This window comes from Pituophis catenifer, unplaced genomic scaffold (assembly GCF_029215685.1).
Source record: "Pituophis catenifer annectens isolate HBS135680 unplaced genomic scaffold, rPitCat1.0.hap2 SCAF_14, whole genome shotgun sequence".
Taxonomy (NCBI): domain Eukaryota; kingdom Metazoa; phylum Chordata; class Lepidosauria; order Squamata; family Colubridae; genus Pituophis; species Pituophis catenifer.
Window position 1 is genome coordinate 4,914,163 of NW_027256894.1, and position 14,012 is coordinate 4,928,174.

Below are 14,012 nucleotides of genomic sequence, written 5' to 3' on the forward strand. Positions count from 1 at the left end.
AAGTTGAGGACTGCCTGTGCCTGTGCTTATATTGTTTTTCCTCTTATGTAATGCTTCTTTTATTTATTCATTTATTTGGTTGCATGGAGCCTCAGGGCTGTAATAAAGAAATTTGAAATTGAAATGCAGGACGGAGAAAGGAAAAAAAGTAGTTGGAGAAGATTCCAGAGAAACTTGAAGTCCTTTATTAATTGTCTTGCCTTGCAAAAGATAGATGAATTAAAAAAAATGCGTTTTAATGCGTTCTCTTCTGTACTTTCTCAACTTTGCAGGAGAAACGGGAATGCGTTTCTAGACAAGAATATAAGAAACTTGCTGGAGCCAAACTGACTCATTTGAACCCGGGAAACTACACGGTTAGAGTGCAGGCCACTTCGCTAGCTGGGAACGGATCCTGGACGGAGCCCATCTCGTTCTACGTCCAACCTAAACGTAAGTATTTTTGGTTACCCTGGAAGTGAAAAACAGATTTAGGAGGAAAAACGATATTATGATGAACTGGGTATGTTTAGTCTAACAAAGAGAATGTTTAGGGATGACATGATAGCCGTCTTCCAGTATTTGGGGGGTTGCCACAAAGAAGAGGGGGACAAGCTATTCTCCAAAGCACCCGAAAGCCAGATAAGAAGCAATGAATGGAAACTAATCAAGGAGAGAAGAAACCTAGAATTAAGGATACATTTCCTATCAGTGAGAACAATTAAATAAGTGAAATGGCTTGGATGTTGTGGGGGCTCCATCACTGATGGTGATGGTCCATTATTTGTCTGGAATAGTATTTTTCCTGTGATGGCGAAACTATGGCACGCATGGCACATGGAGCCATATCTCTGGACACACGAGCATTGCCCTAGCTCAGCTCCAGCGCACATGCGCATGCCGGCCAGCTAATTTCCGGGCCTTCCAGGCCCACTGGAAGTCGGGAAATGGGTCGTTTCCAGACTCCGGAGGGCCTCCAGGGGGCTGGAGAAAGCTGTTTTTGCCCTCCCCGGGCTCCAAAAAAGCCTCTGGAGCCTGGGGAGGGCAAAAAAAACAGGCCTACTGGGCCCACCGTGACATCACGTGCCAAAAGCGGGGGGAAGTGGGTGGGGTCGCATATGCAGGCTCGGGGGGGTGGGCGCATTGAATTATGAATGTGGGCACGCGCGTGCACTACCCCCTCCCCACCGCACTCCCTCCGCTTTTGGCACGCGATAGCAAAAAGGTTAGCCGTCCCTGGTATAGGCATTTGAAGAACGGTTGCAGGGATTGGGCATGGCCAGTCTAAAGAAAAGAAGGAGTAGGAGTGACATGATAGCAATGTCCGAAAATTTGAGGGGCTACCACAAAGATGAGGGGGGGTTCAACCTATTATCCAAAGCACCGGAAGGCAGGACAAGAAGCAATGGGTGGAAACTAATCAAGGAGAGAAGCAACTTAGAACGAAGGAGAAATTTCCTGACAGCGAGAAGAATTAACCAGTGGAACAACTTGCCTGCAGAAGTCGTGAAGGCTCCAAGACTGGAAGTTTTTAAGAAGAGGTTGGATCACTGTTTGTCTGAAGTGGTGTAGGGTTTCCTGCCTAAGCAGGGGGTTGGACTAGAAGACCTCTAAGGTCCCTTCCAACCCTATTATTCCATGTTCTATAATCCCAACCCCCACCCGTTATTTCATATATTTATTAGGCACCGGCTGTTTTGATGAGAATTTCCTTGCTGTAAAATTTTTAACAAGGGAGAAATTTTTTTGAGTGGTCCCAGGTATAGTTAAGAGTTTTGTTCCAGAACATGCAAATGATCCCTAAACGGCATTTTTTTGACGTGTTGGACTACAAGTCCCATATTCCCCAGCCAGCACACCATCTTAAACAGAATTGAATAGTTCAACACAGTCCCGAGAGGTATGTACAGGTAGTCCTCGACTTAAGAACAGTTCATTTAGTGACCATTCAAAGTTACAGTAGCACTGAAAACAGCGACCGACGGCCACTTTTCAAAGTTACCATGAAGCCATTCCCATGATCGCATGATCTAAATTCAGACATCTGGCAACTGGTTCATACTTATGACCGTTGCTGTATCCCAAGGTCATGTATGATTCCCCAAGTCAACAGGGAAGCCAAATTCACTTCGCAACCACATTGCTAACTTAACAGCTGCAGTCATTCGCTTCACAGCTGGGGCAAGAAAAATGGTAAAAGGAAGCAAAACTCACTTAACAAATGTTTCCCTTAGCAACAGAAATGTTGGGCTCAATTGTGGTCGTAAGTCGAGGACGGCCTGTGTTAGGACTGCCTCTGAAGGGTAATCCGTTTGGTGAAAGCATCTCATACAAACGATGTTGTATTTTTTAAACTCCGGGTATTCTTCGTTGCAGCAGCAGACTATGGAAATTTCTTGCATCTGATCATCGTGCTGCCAATTGCAGTCCTGCTGATCATTGGTGGGCTCCTCATCATGCTTTACGTCTGCAACAAGAAGAGGTGAGACTGGCAGAAGGGTGGGTGGATCGGGCCCTGTTGCAAAGCACAGTTTATTACCCCCAACCGGAGCTCCTTTTAACCTGACCTCGATTCGGTGCCTGAGATTGCAGAGAGAAGGGAGTCTTATGAAACACTTTATAGTTATATAATCTCTCTCTCTCTTTCTCTCTCTCTCTCTCTCTCTCTCTCAATGTCTCTCCAAGCAAATCCCAGAGAATGGAATAAATAATTCTGAACAAACATTATAGGCAATATTAAGTATTCCAAAAGTACCAACAGCTTCTTCCTATCCTTCCCACCCCCCCTCATTTTAAGCAGCTCTCGTGCTTCTTTCCAAGCTTTTTTGTTTCGTTTACTTGGCATAATTAAAATGAACAAAGGCAGGTCTCAGGGTATCTTGTATTGGGTCTAAGGCAACTCGGCGCAGTCAATTCACTGTGGCCATCTTGCTTCGGCCAACTGGCCACGGCCAACTCGCTGTGGGATGAGAGTTACAACAATATCGAGGAAATGGTGGAATAGAATCATTCAAGAAAGGATGCTGAAGGAGGGACAGAATGACATGGGAATGAGAAAAATTAAAATTATTTTTAAAATTATTTTAAATAATTAAATTGAATTGTCGAATTTGTCCCACAGCGAGTTGCCCTGGGGTAAGTTATCTCATGGTGAATTGGCTGTGGCAAGTTGTCCCATCCCGATCTTGCATCATTCATCCTTCCTTCACGGAGATGGAATACAATTTTCTGAAAAGTTGTCACTTTCTCCCGAGAGTTTTTGTCAAAACATTGGCAACTGTCAGTTTTTTCTACTATGAATTGAAGATTTCTTTCAAAGCTTCTGGAGTGGGATAGGTGGATGGGGAATAGTTAGAGGTAGACTTCAACTTATGACTGATTGCTTAGTGACCATTTGAAGTTATGACAGGCCCCCCAAAAAGTACTTACAACCAGTGGTGAAATCCAAATTTTTTTACTACCAGTTCTGTGGGCATGGCTTGGTGGGCGTGGGGTGGTTTGGTGGGAGTGGCTTGGTGGGCGTAACAGGGGAAGGATATTGCAAAATCTCCATTCCCACCCCACTCCAGGGGAAGGATATTGCAAAATCTCCATTCCCAGTCCACTCTGGGGCCAGCCAGAGGTGGTATTTGCCAGTTCTCTGAACTGCTCAAAATTTCCGCTACCAGTTCTCCAGAACCTGTCAGAATCTGCTGGATTTCACCCCTCCTTACAACCCAGATTCAAACTTGTGATTGCGAGGGAAAGGAAGAAAAGGCGCCTCAGTTTTTCCTCACAGAGGCCTGTGTGAAAAGCTACGTTTACGCAACTCCAGAGATCAATTTTAGGAAATAAACATCACCTGAAAATGCAAATTTAAGGGATTCACCATTGCATAAGACGTAGGAAGTAACACATCGGATTCCTCGCACCTCCATATAGCATGCTAAAAGTAGTTAGTGGGGTGTGGGCGTTTTTAACAGCAAGTCCCAGAACAGAGCGCCAGGTGAGAGGCCCAAAATAGTGTGAAGATTCTGTCCTTTTTTTTTTTTTTTTTTTTTTGGTGAGAGGTGAGTATATCAACGTGAAGAAGTAATTGCTTATATTTTAACAGGAACAGCGACAGGCTTGGAAACGGAGTGCTTTACGCTTCTGTGAATCCTGAATATTTCAGCGCTTCGGATGGTAAGTTGGCTTTTGACGCTCTTCAGAAGCAAAGCCTTGGAGGTGGCTGAATGGAGTTTGGCAGAAGGGAAAGGAAGCGTTCGCTCCTCTTGTTGAACAGGGAGGCAGTTGCTCAAGATGAAGTCATCTCAATCTCAATCTCCTCCTCCACCTCCTCCTCCTCCTCCTCCTCCTCCTCCTCCTCCCCTCCTCCTCCTCCTCCTCCTCCTCCTCCTCCTCCTCCTCCTCCTCCTCCTCTCTGCACCCTGCACTGCTTTCTAGCACTGTTCATCTTACCTAGTTGGGTCATGAAACATTGCAAGAAAACTACCAAGCTCAGAGAGCATCAAGAACCTCACAATCCTCCCTCAACTCCTCCTCCTCTTCTTCTCTTTCTCCTCCTCCTATTCCATTTCTTTTTCATCCTCTCCTCCCCCCCCCCCACTTCCACACCCCCTCCCCCTTTAGAATGATCCAAGTTGCTGGTTTTAATCAAAGCTCCCTGCTTTTTTTATTATTATTATTTGATTTATATGCCGCCCTTCTCCGGAGACTCAGGGCGGCTTACAATGCATTAAGCAATAGCCTTCATACTTTTGTATATTTATACAAAGTCAGCTTATTGCCCCCACAAACTGGGTCCTCATTTAACCTACCTTAGAAAGGATGGAAGGCTGAGTCAACCTTGAGCCTTGGCGAGATTCGAAACTGCAATAATTGCAGGCAGTTGGTGTTAAATTACAATGCATTAGTCTGCTGAGCTATCCAGGCTCCTTTTGGCTAATGAGTGAAATAGCTCTCCCTCAGATGTCAGGATTTAAAGTTACCTTTGTAATTTTAAGACCTATGGACTTCCAACTCCCAGAATTCTTTTAACCAGCATGCTGGTTAGGGAACTCTGGGAGTGGAAATCCACGCATCTTAAAGTTGCCAAGATTGAGAAACACTTGAAGAGTGGAGGATTAAAAAAGGATGCATCAAAAGTTCCCCCCCTTTTTTTAAATTATTATTTATTATTATTATGTAGAACTGAACAAAATAAGCTCCCCCCCTACCGCTTTCTCTGTCATGCATTTCAGAATGTAGATTCTGTCACCCAAGCTGGGGATTTTCAGTTTACAAGTTTCGATTTAATCTTGGGAGGGTCACTTCACCGTTAACATCGGAAAGAAGCAGGAGAAAGAAAGAAAAAAATGAACACTGCTGTTAAAATCTTGATTTTGTTTTTATTCTTGAAGTCAAAAAGGCTGGCTGTTGTGGCTCATTTTAAAAAGCCATCTCAGGGTTCAGGAGAAAACAAATGGCTGAAACATGCTGATGAATGTAATCTGAGATATTTTTATCTACCTGAGCGGTCATTTGTTCCCAACGGACTTTTTTTTTTTTTTTTTTTTATATATATATACTTTATTGAGTTTTCCAATATTTAAAAAGACAAAATACAATCTCAATCTTGATCCGGGGTACGGTGTTTACACATTTCATAAGTCAAATATTGGATGGATTCCATCCATAACTATCACTATACATTATATTATACAATACTATATAATCCTCTACATTTCTATACAATTGAGTCCATTTCTGGTGTTTAAGCAACTATAGCCTATTATCATACTTTTATCCTATTCTTTAACCAATTATACCAAATTCCCCATACTTCATAGTGCTTAGAATTTTCTTCATTTTTTAGCTCGTTTGTCAGTTTAGCCATCTCTGCGCACTCTAGGATTTTATTTATTAATGTTTCCTCAGAGGGGGTAGATTTAGATTTCCAAAGTTTCGCAAAGGCTATTCTAGCCGCAGTAATAATTTGAATTGCCAAATGGGTTTTATTATTGTTGAGACCATCTTCCGTCATACCTAAGAGAAAGAATTCCGGGGCCAGGACTATCTCCTGTCCCATTATTTCAGAGAGCCAGAGTCGGATCTTTAACCAAAACTTTTTGGTCTCGGGACAAGTCCACCAAAGATGATAAAAGGTGCCGACCGTTTTTCCACATTTCCAGCATAAAGCAGAAGAGTTTGGGAATATTTTAGCCAGCCTGTCCGGGGCTAGATACCACCTATGCAACATTTTGTAGTGGTTTTCCCTGAATGTTGACGATTTTGTTATTTTGAGATTCCTATTCCAAGCTGTCTCCCAGTCATTGAAATTAAGGCCATATCCTAAGTTTTTCTCCCAAATGCTTAACTGTTTTTTAGCTATCATCTCCGCTCTATCCTCATCTAATATAAAGTTATAAATTTTGGATAGCATTTTCTTATCTGGACCCCAAATAATTTTATCAAAATATCCATATTTCATTTCAATACCCCTTCTATCTCTATCTTCTTGAAATCTAGACTTAATTTGGAGATAGTTCCACCAATCCAGATTGAACCCCTGGTCCCTCAATGCTTCCAAAGGTTTGAGCTTCCCTTCTTCGTCCAAGATATCCTTATATGTGCCCATTTTATAGTTTCCTCTCCTATTTGGGACCACTAGAGCTTCCATAATCGACAACCAGCTAGGAACCTTGGTATATATCTTCTGTCTAATTTCCCGCCACGTACAAATCAATGTCTCTCTTATTTTATGTTTATGAAAATACGTTTTCCTCCTATCCTTTATATCCCAGAGGTAAGCATGCCATCCTTCGTGGAGGTCATGTCCTTCTAGTGTCAGAGTTCTCCCTTCTTTTAATTTAATCCACTCCTTTATCCAAATTATTTTTGCCGCCTTTTGGTATAATTCCCAATCAGGGAGCCCAAACCCTCCCAAATTTCTTTTCCCTTGAAGTGTCTTAAGAGATATCCTTGATTTCTTACCCTCCCACAAGAAATTCCTGATATATTTATTCAAATCCAGGAAGAATTTTTTATCCAGTGATACCGGTATGTTTTGAAATAAAAATAGAAATTTCGGTAGAATATTCATTTTGATCGCCGCAATTTTCCCGGTCAGGGACAATTTAAGTCTCCTCCACCTATCGAGATCTTGATTGGTTTTCTGCAATAAGGGAATATAATTATCATCCTTTAATGAAGATAGTCTTGCGGTAATCCATATTCCCAGATATTTTGTTTTCTTAACTACCTGGAGGCCTAGTAGATCTGCAATAATTGCAGGCAGTTGGTGTTAAATTACAATGCATTAGTCTGCTGAGCTATCCAGGCTCCTTTTGGCTAATGAGTGAAATAGCTCTCCCTCAGATGTCAGGATTTAAAGTTACCTTCGTAATTTTAAGACCTATGGACTTCCAACTCCCAGAATTCTTTTAACCAGCATGCTGGTTAGGGAACTCTGGGAGTGGAAATCCACGCATCTTAAAGTTGCCAAGATTGAGAAACACTTGAAGAGTGGAGGATTAAAAAAGGATGCATCAAAAGTTCCCCCCCTTTTTTTAAATTATTATTTATTATTATTATGTAGAACTGAACAAAATAAGCTCCCCCCCTACCGCTTTCTCTGTCATGCATTTCAGAATGTAGATTCTGTCGCCCAAGCTGGGGATTTTCAGTTTACAAGTTTCGATTTAATCTTGGGAGGGTCACTTCACCGTTAACATCGGAAAGAAGCAGGAGAAAGAAAGAAAAAAATGAACACTGCTGTTAAAATCTTGATTTTGTTTTTATTCTTGAAGTCAAAAAGGCTGGCTGTTGTGGCTCATTTTAAAAAGCCATCTCAGGGTTCAGGAGAAAACAAATGGCTGAAACATGCTGATGAATGTAATCTGAGATATTTTTATCTACCTGAGCGGTCATTTGTTCCCAACGGACTTTTAACCAACTTTGCATTATTTCACGTTCAAGAAGTACAGTTCAGATTCTAATTGGAGTATTCTTCTCCTTCCTTAAGATGTTCTGATGAGGTGCTGTGAGGCCAAATGTTAAATTGTCTGGTAGTTCAGATCCTGAAAATTTTGGCCTCCTACGATTCCTCTCATTATCTGCACGTTTTCCTCTGGATCATCTGGAGGTGTAAATTGTGATGCTATTTTCCTAGATTCACTGATTTGTAATTGGGAACTTTAGCCATAAAGTTACGCACGATAAGTTTGGGTTAGGTGTAGGCTTAGCATGTTGTGAGAATGCAGGCGTTGTGGGTTCCTTTGCTAAGCTGTGAGTAAAGAAACACAGTTCAGTGTAACATGTCAACACCGTTGCTTTATATTCTTGGATTTCATCCATTCCTAACCTTATAATTTAGGGGCAGGATTACAACAGGAGACGCCACACAATGGTTTCAAAGCATGTTATGTTTGAACGTAAACATTGGAAGAGTGTAAATTGAAAGAATGTAAACATTGACCTTTTATAGTTATATTATTCCAGGAAAAGGAAACTTCCTTGTCTCTAAGGCTGTCAGCTTGTACTGTGGCTTTCACACCAGAATACAATAACAGATGTGATGGGACCTTAGAGGCCTTCTAGTTCAACCCCCTGCTCGAGCAGAAGACATCTTTTTTTTATATTGTGGCAATCAAAACTGGAGTGCAATCTTACCAGAAAAGTATAAAATGATACTACAACTTTACATGAACTTGATGCTGTCCCTCTGTTGATGAAACCCAGGATTGCATTGGCTTTTTTGGCAGCTGACGCACGCTGCTGGCTCATATTTAAGTGGCTGCCCACTAGAACACATAAATTCCTGTCACAATTACTAGTGTTGAGTCAGGTGTCATCTATGTTACAATATCTCAGGGGTTGCCACAAAGAAGAGGGAGTCAAACTATTCTTCAAAGCACCTGAGGGCAGGACAAGAAACAATGGATGGAAACTAATCAAGGAGAGAAGCAACTTAGAACTAAGGAGAAATTTCCTGACATTGAGAATAATTAATCAGTGGAATAACTTGCCTCCAGAAGTTGTGAATGCTCCAACACTGGAAGTTTTCAAGAAGAGATTGGATAACCATTTGTCTGAAGTGGTGTAGGGTTTCCTGCCTGAGCAGGGGGTTGGACTAGAAGACCTCCAAGGTCCCTTCCAACTCAGTTATTCTATTCTATTCTATACCTGTGTTTTTGTTTGCTACCTAAGTGTAAGACCGTATGATCCTACCACTGAACCAGTGGTGGGTTGCTACCGGTTTGCCCTGAGTCAGGCGAACCGGTAGCAGCGGGAGGCTCCGCCCACCCGCCTGGAGGTCTGTGCATGTGCAGAAGTGTCACAAGTGCGTGAGCATCCATGTACCCATGAGCGAACTGGTAGCGACGGGATTTGAAACCCACTACTGCACTGAACCTCATTTTTGGGGATATGGCCCAGTCTCCAAGTCTATCCAGATCCTTCGGGATGTTGAGCCTATCTTCTAAAGCAGGGGTGTCAAACTCAAGGCTTAGATCTGGCCCGTGGGGCCGCCCTGGAAACAGCGAAGGACCGGCCCATGGTGCCTCTGCCAATGCAGCCCTCCGGAGCTCCATTTTCACTGGCAGAGTGCTCGGGCCACCACAGGTGCCCCCAACACAAGTGACGTTGAGCCAACCACACCCACCCTGGCCACGTCCACCCAGCCCCCCCCCCCCCCGAGGTCGAACACAACCCTGATGCGGCCCTCAGTGAAATAGAGCTTGACACCCCTGTATCTCAAGCGTGGGCTGTTTCTCCCTAGCTTGGGGTCCTCTGCAAATATAATGAGCTCCCCTTCTTTCCCCTCCTTACGCACCGCGGTGATTTTCACAAACTACTTTTGTGATTATTATTATTATTTTATAGTGTATGTGCCAGATGAATGGGAAGTGCCCAGAGAAAAGATTACGATGTGTCGGGAACTTGGACAAGGCTCCTTCGGCATGGTCTATGAGGGAGTAGCCAAAGGGGTTGTGAAAGACGAGCCAGAAACCAGAGTGGCCATCAAGACCGTCAACGAATCAGCAAGCATGAGGGAGCGGATCGAGTTTCTGAACGAAGCTTCGGTGATGAAGGAGTTCAACTGCCACCACGTTGTAAGTGACTGAACTCTGCCAAGCTGTGTTGATTTCTCAACTTCTTTCCGCCATCCCAGACTTACATGTACATTAGTGGTAGTCCTCGCTTACCAGCCATCTTTTCAGTGACTGTTTGAAGTCACAACAGCGCTGAACTTGTGGTACTTAACAACCAGTCCTCAAAGTCCCAGCGGTCCCAGTGGCCACACAGTCACCTGATTGCCATCTAGACATTGGACCCAGGGCTGAAATCTTTTTTTTTTTTTTATTGCAAAAGTTTTACAATTACATTTTCACCCCTTTTTTCACCCCCCCACCTCCCTCCCCAAACTTCCCATCCTCCCTAACCCTCCCTAACCCTCCCCCCCCAGACTTCCCTATTACATACTCATAACTAATAACACTAATATATAAGCCTGAACCCATCCCTCCCCCTATATAATTTTTCCTCTTTGTCTCTTTACATTAAAATATTTCTAATACATTATTTTCAAATAAAAGCTATTTGATACTTTCTAGTTTGGTATTTGTTCTGAACATATTCTATCCACCTTTTCCATTCCCATTCATAAGTCTCTTGTGAACAATCTTTTAAATACGCTGAAATCTTCAAAATCCATTCCTCGATAGTAGGCAAAGCTTCATTCTTCCAATATTTACCTATCAACAATCTTGCTGCTGTTATCATATACAATATTAGTTTTATTTCACCCCGTGTAAAACCCTTAACTATACCCAATAAGAACAATTGTGGAGAAAATTGAATTTTTTTCTTCAAAACATTCTGCATGACCCACCAAATTTTTATCCAAAAAGCCTTAACTTTCCTACAGGTCCACCAAACATGATAATACGTAGCATCCAAACATTCACATCTCCAACATTTTGGCTGAACATTAGGGTACATACATGACAACTTTTTGGGATCTAAATGCCATCTATAAAACATTTTGTAGAAATTTTCCCTCAGGTTCTGCGACTGTGTAAATTTAACATTCTGAACCCAAATATTTTCCCATGTTTCCAACATCACTGGTTCTTCAAAATTTTGTGCCCACTTAATCATACAATCTTTAACTAATTCAGTTTCTGAATCCCTTTCTAGCAAAACATTATAAAGCCTTTTAATATGCATTGGACCTTTCTCTCTTATATGTCTAACCAATTCTTCTTCATGCAACATAATACCAGTTTTTTGGTCCTCTTTCCATCTCAATTGTAATTGATTATATTGTAACCAAGTTAAATTAATTCCTTCATCCAACAGTGACTGTAATGTCTTCAGCTGCCATCTGCCCGCATCTGTGAAAAGAACCTCTTTATATAAAAACCCCCCGAGTGACATTATATTTGTATTCCACATAGTATGACCAAGATCCAGCCATAACGGTATTTTATAATCCCATTTGAGTCGGTGCTTCTTCCAAACTCTCATCAAAGAGTCTCTAAGCATATGACTTTTAAATACTTTATCTACTTTGTCGTCATAAAATAAATAAGCATGCCATCCAAATTCGAGATCAAAACTTTCTGCGTTCAGTATTCCAGTCTTTTTACTTCCAAACCAATCACTTGTTAAAGTTAAAGCTGCAGCATCATAATATAACTGTAGGTTTGGGAGTTTAAGGCCTCCTCTTTCTGGAACATCTTGCATAATTTTCAGTTTCACTCTCGGCTTCTTCTCGTTCCAGACAAACTTATTCACACCAGACTGCCAAACTTTCAATTGTTTATCACTTTTAAGCACCGGAATCATTTGAAACAAAAACAGAAATCTTGGCAAAATATACATCTTAACTGCTGCTATTCTTCCAAGTAAAGACAGTTGCAGCTTTTTCCAAGTCTCCATGTCTTTCTGGACCTCTGGCCACAACACCTCATAATTATTTTGAAACAATTTCATATTTGATTCTGCAACCTGAACTCCAAGATATTTTACCTTAGGTACAATTTCAAAACCTGCCCTCCTTTCAAGCTCATGTTTACGATCTTGTGTCATATTTTTAACTATCATTTTAGTCTTTTTTGAATTCAATCTAAAGCCTGAAACTCTACCATAGTCTTGTATAATGTCATTCATCAAGATTATTGATTCCATTGGTTGTGATAGGGTAACAACCAGATCATCTGCAAATGCCTTTATTCTGTAATCCTCTTGCCTTATCATTATGCCTTTCAAAATTTTAGAGTCCCGTATTGTGTTTAGCAAGACTTCCAACGTTAAAATAAATAAAAGTGGGGACAACGGACATCCCTGTCTTGTTCCTTTTTCAATTTTAAACTCTGTCGTCAAACTTCCATTAATAATAATCTGTGCCTTTTGCTCTTGATAAATTGCTGAGATCGCCTGTATAAATTGGTCCCCAAAGTCCATCTTTTTTAAAGTCTTTAGTAGAAAATTCCAATCCACTCTATCAAAGGCCTTCTCTGCATCCAAAAACGCCAGCACTGCAGGAATCTGTTTATTCTTATCAAGATATTCCAATAAGTCTATTACTTGCCTTACATTGTCCTTCATATATCTGCCTTCAATAAATCCCGCTTGGTCCTCATGAATCACCTTTTGAATTACTGGCATCAACCTGTTGGCTAATACCTTCGCATAAATTTTATAGTCTGTGTTCAAAAGAGATATTGGTCTGTAATTCTCTGGTTTTTTAGGACCAACTTGTTCTTTTGGTATCAAAGATATATAAGCAGTTGTCCAAGATGGGGGTATTTTACCCCCTTGTTGAATGTTACAAAATAAATCTCTAAGTTGTCCCACCATTTCAGCTTGTAAAGTTTTGTAATACACTGCAGTCAAACCATCCGTGCCAGGAGCTTTGGCTGTTTTTAACTGTTTAATTGCTGCTGTTATCTCCTCCTCTGTTATAGGATAATTCATTCTTTCCTTTTGTTGATCAGTAATTTTTGTAACTCTCTTATCATTTAAATATTTTTCTATAAGTCCATTCTGCACCTCTTCTTTAGCATATAGTTTAGTATAATAGTCCACAAAAGCTTCTTTAATTAATTTTTGTTGAAAGATTTCTTTCCCTCCAATATCAATACTATCGATAGTCCGTATACTTTGTTTTTTCCTCAATGTGTAAGCCAACCATCTGCCCGGTTTGTTAGCGTTGCAAAATGTATTATGCTTCGCATATTGTAGGCTTGTTGCAACTTGTTCCGCCATAAGCATTTGAAATTGGTCTTTCAAAAGTTTTATAGTACTTCGCATTCTTTCATCTGTTGGGTTTTTAATAAGTAGCTGTTCTTTATTCTTTATTTCCGTTTCCAACTCAAATCTTTTCTTTTGTCGGAACAGTCTTTGTTTAGAGTTCATATAGATAAGTACCCCTCTCATATAAGCTTTACTTGCGTCCCAAACAATTTCAATTGGAGTACCTTTATTCAAATTTATTTCAAAAAATTCTTTCAAATGCTTTTTAAGTTCTATTGTATTTTTTTCATATCTAAACAAGTTCTCATTTAATCTCCAAGAACGTCTCTCAACCTTATCCATCTCAATTTCTATCCATACAGGGCTATGGTCAGTCAAAGTTCTTGGAAAAATCTTTGTTCTTTTTGTCTTAACAAGTAGATCATTTGACAACAGGATAAAATCAATCCTAGAAAAGGATCTATGTCTATCAGAGAAAAAAGTGTAATCCAATTCATTTGAATTATGTATTCTCCAAACATCTTTTAGTTCCATATCTTCTTTCATATCAAAAAAAGTCTGTGGTAATCTAATTCTAGACTTTGCCAAGCTCTTTTTATCTAGTTTAGAATCAATTACTCCATTCCAGTCTCCCATAATTAAAATAGATCTATAGTCCCATTGCAATATTTTAGTATGTAACATCTTATAAAAATAGTCCTGTTGTTGGTTGGGAGCATAAATTCCAATCAAAAGAATTTGGCCATTTGCTGTAAGCAATTCAATTGCTACAAACCTACCATCTTGATCTGCTTCTATAACTTTCGCTGTTA

The 14,012-nt window shown here is 40.8% G+C and overlaps 1 protein-coding gene across 1 annotated transcript in view; it reads left to right on the plus strand.

Moving 5' to 3' along the window:
- Window positions 1-14,012, plus strand: part of IGF1R (insulin like growth factor 1 receptor) — a 211,533-nt gene that overhangs the window by 178,032 nt on the left and 19,489 nt on the right. The window contains exons 12-15 of the mRNA XM_070953829.1: window positions 273-432; window positions 2,356-2,461; window positions 4,073-4,143; window positions 9,823-10,052. Coding sequence (XP_070809930.1) covers window positions 273-432; window positions 2,356-2,461; window positions 4,073-4,143; window positions 9,823-10,052 — 567 coding nt within the window. The remainder of the gene's footprint in view (window positions 1-272; window positions 433-2,355; window positions 2,462-4,072; window positions 4,144-9,822; window positions 10,053-14,012) is intronic.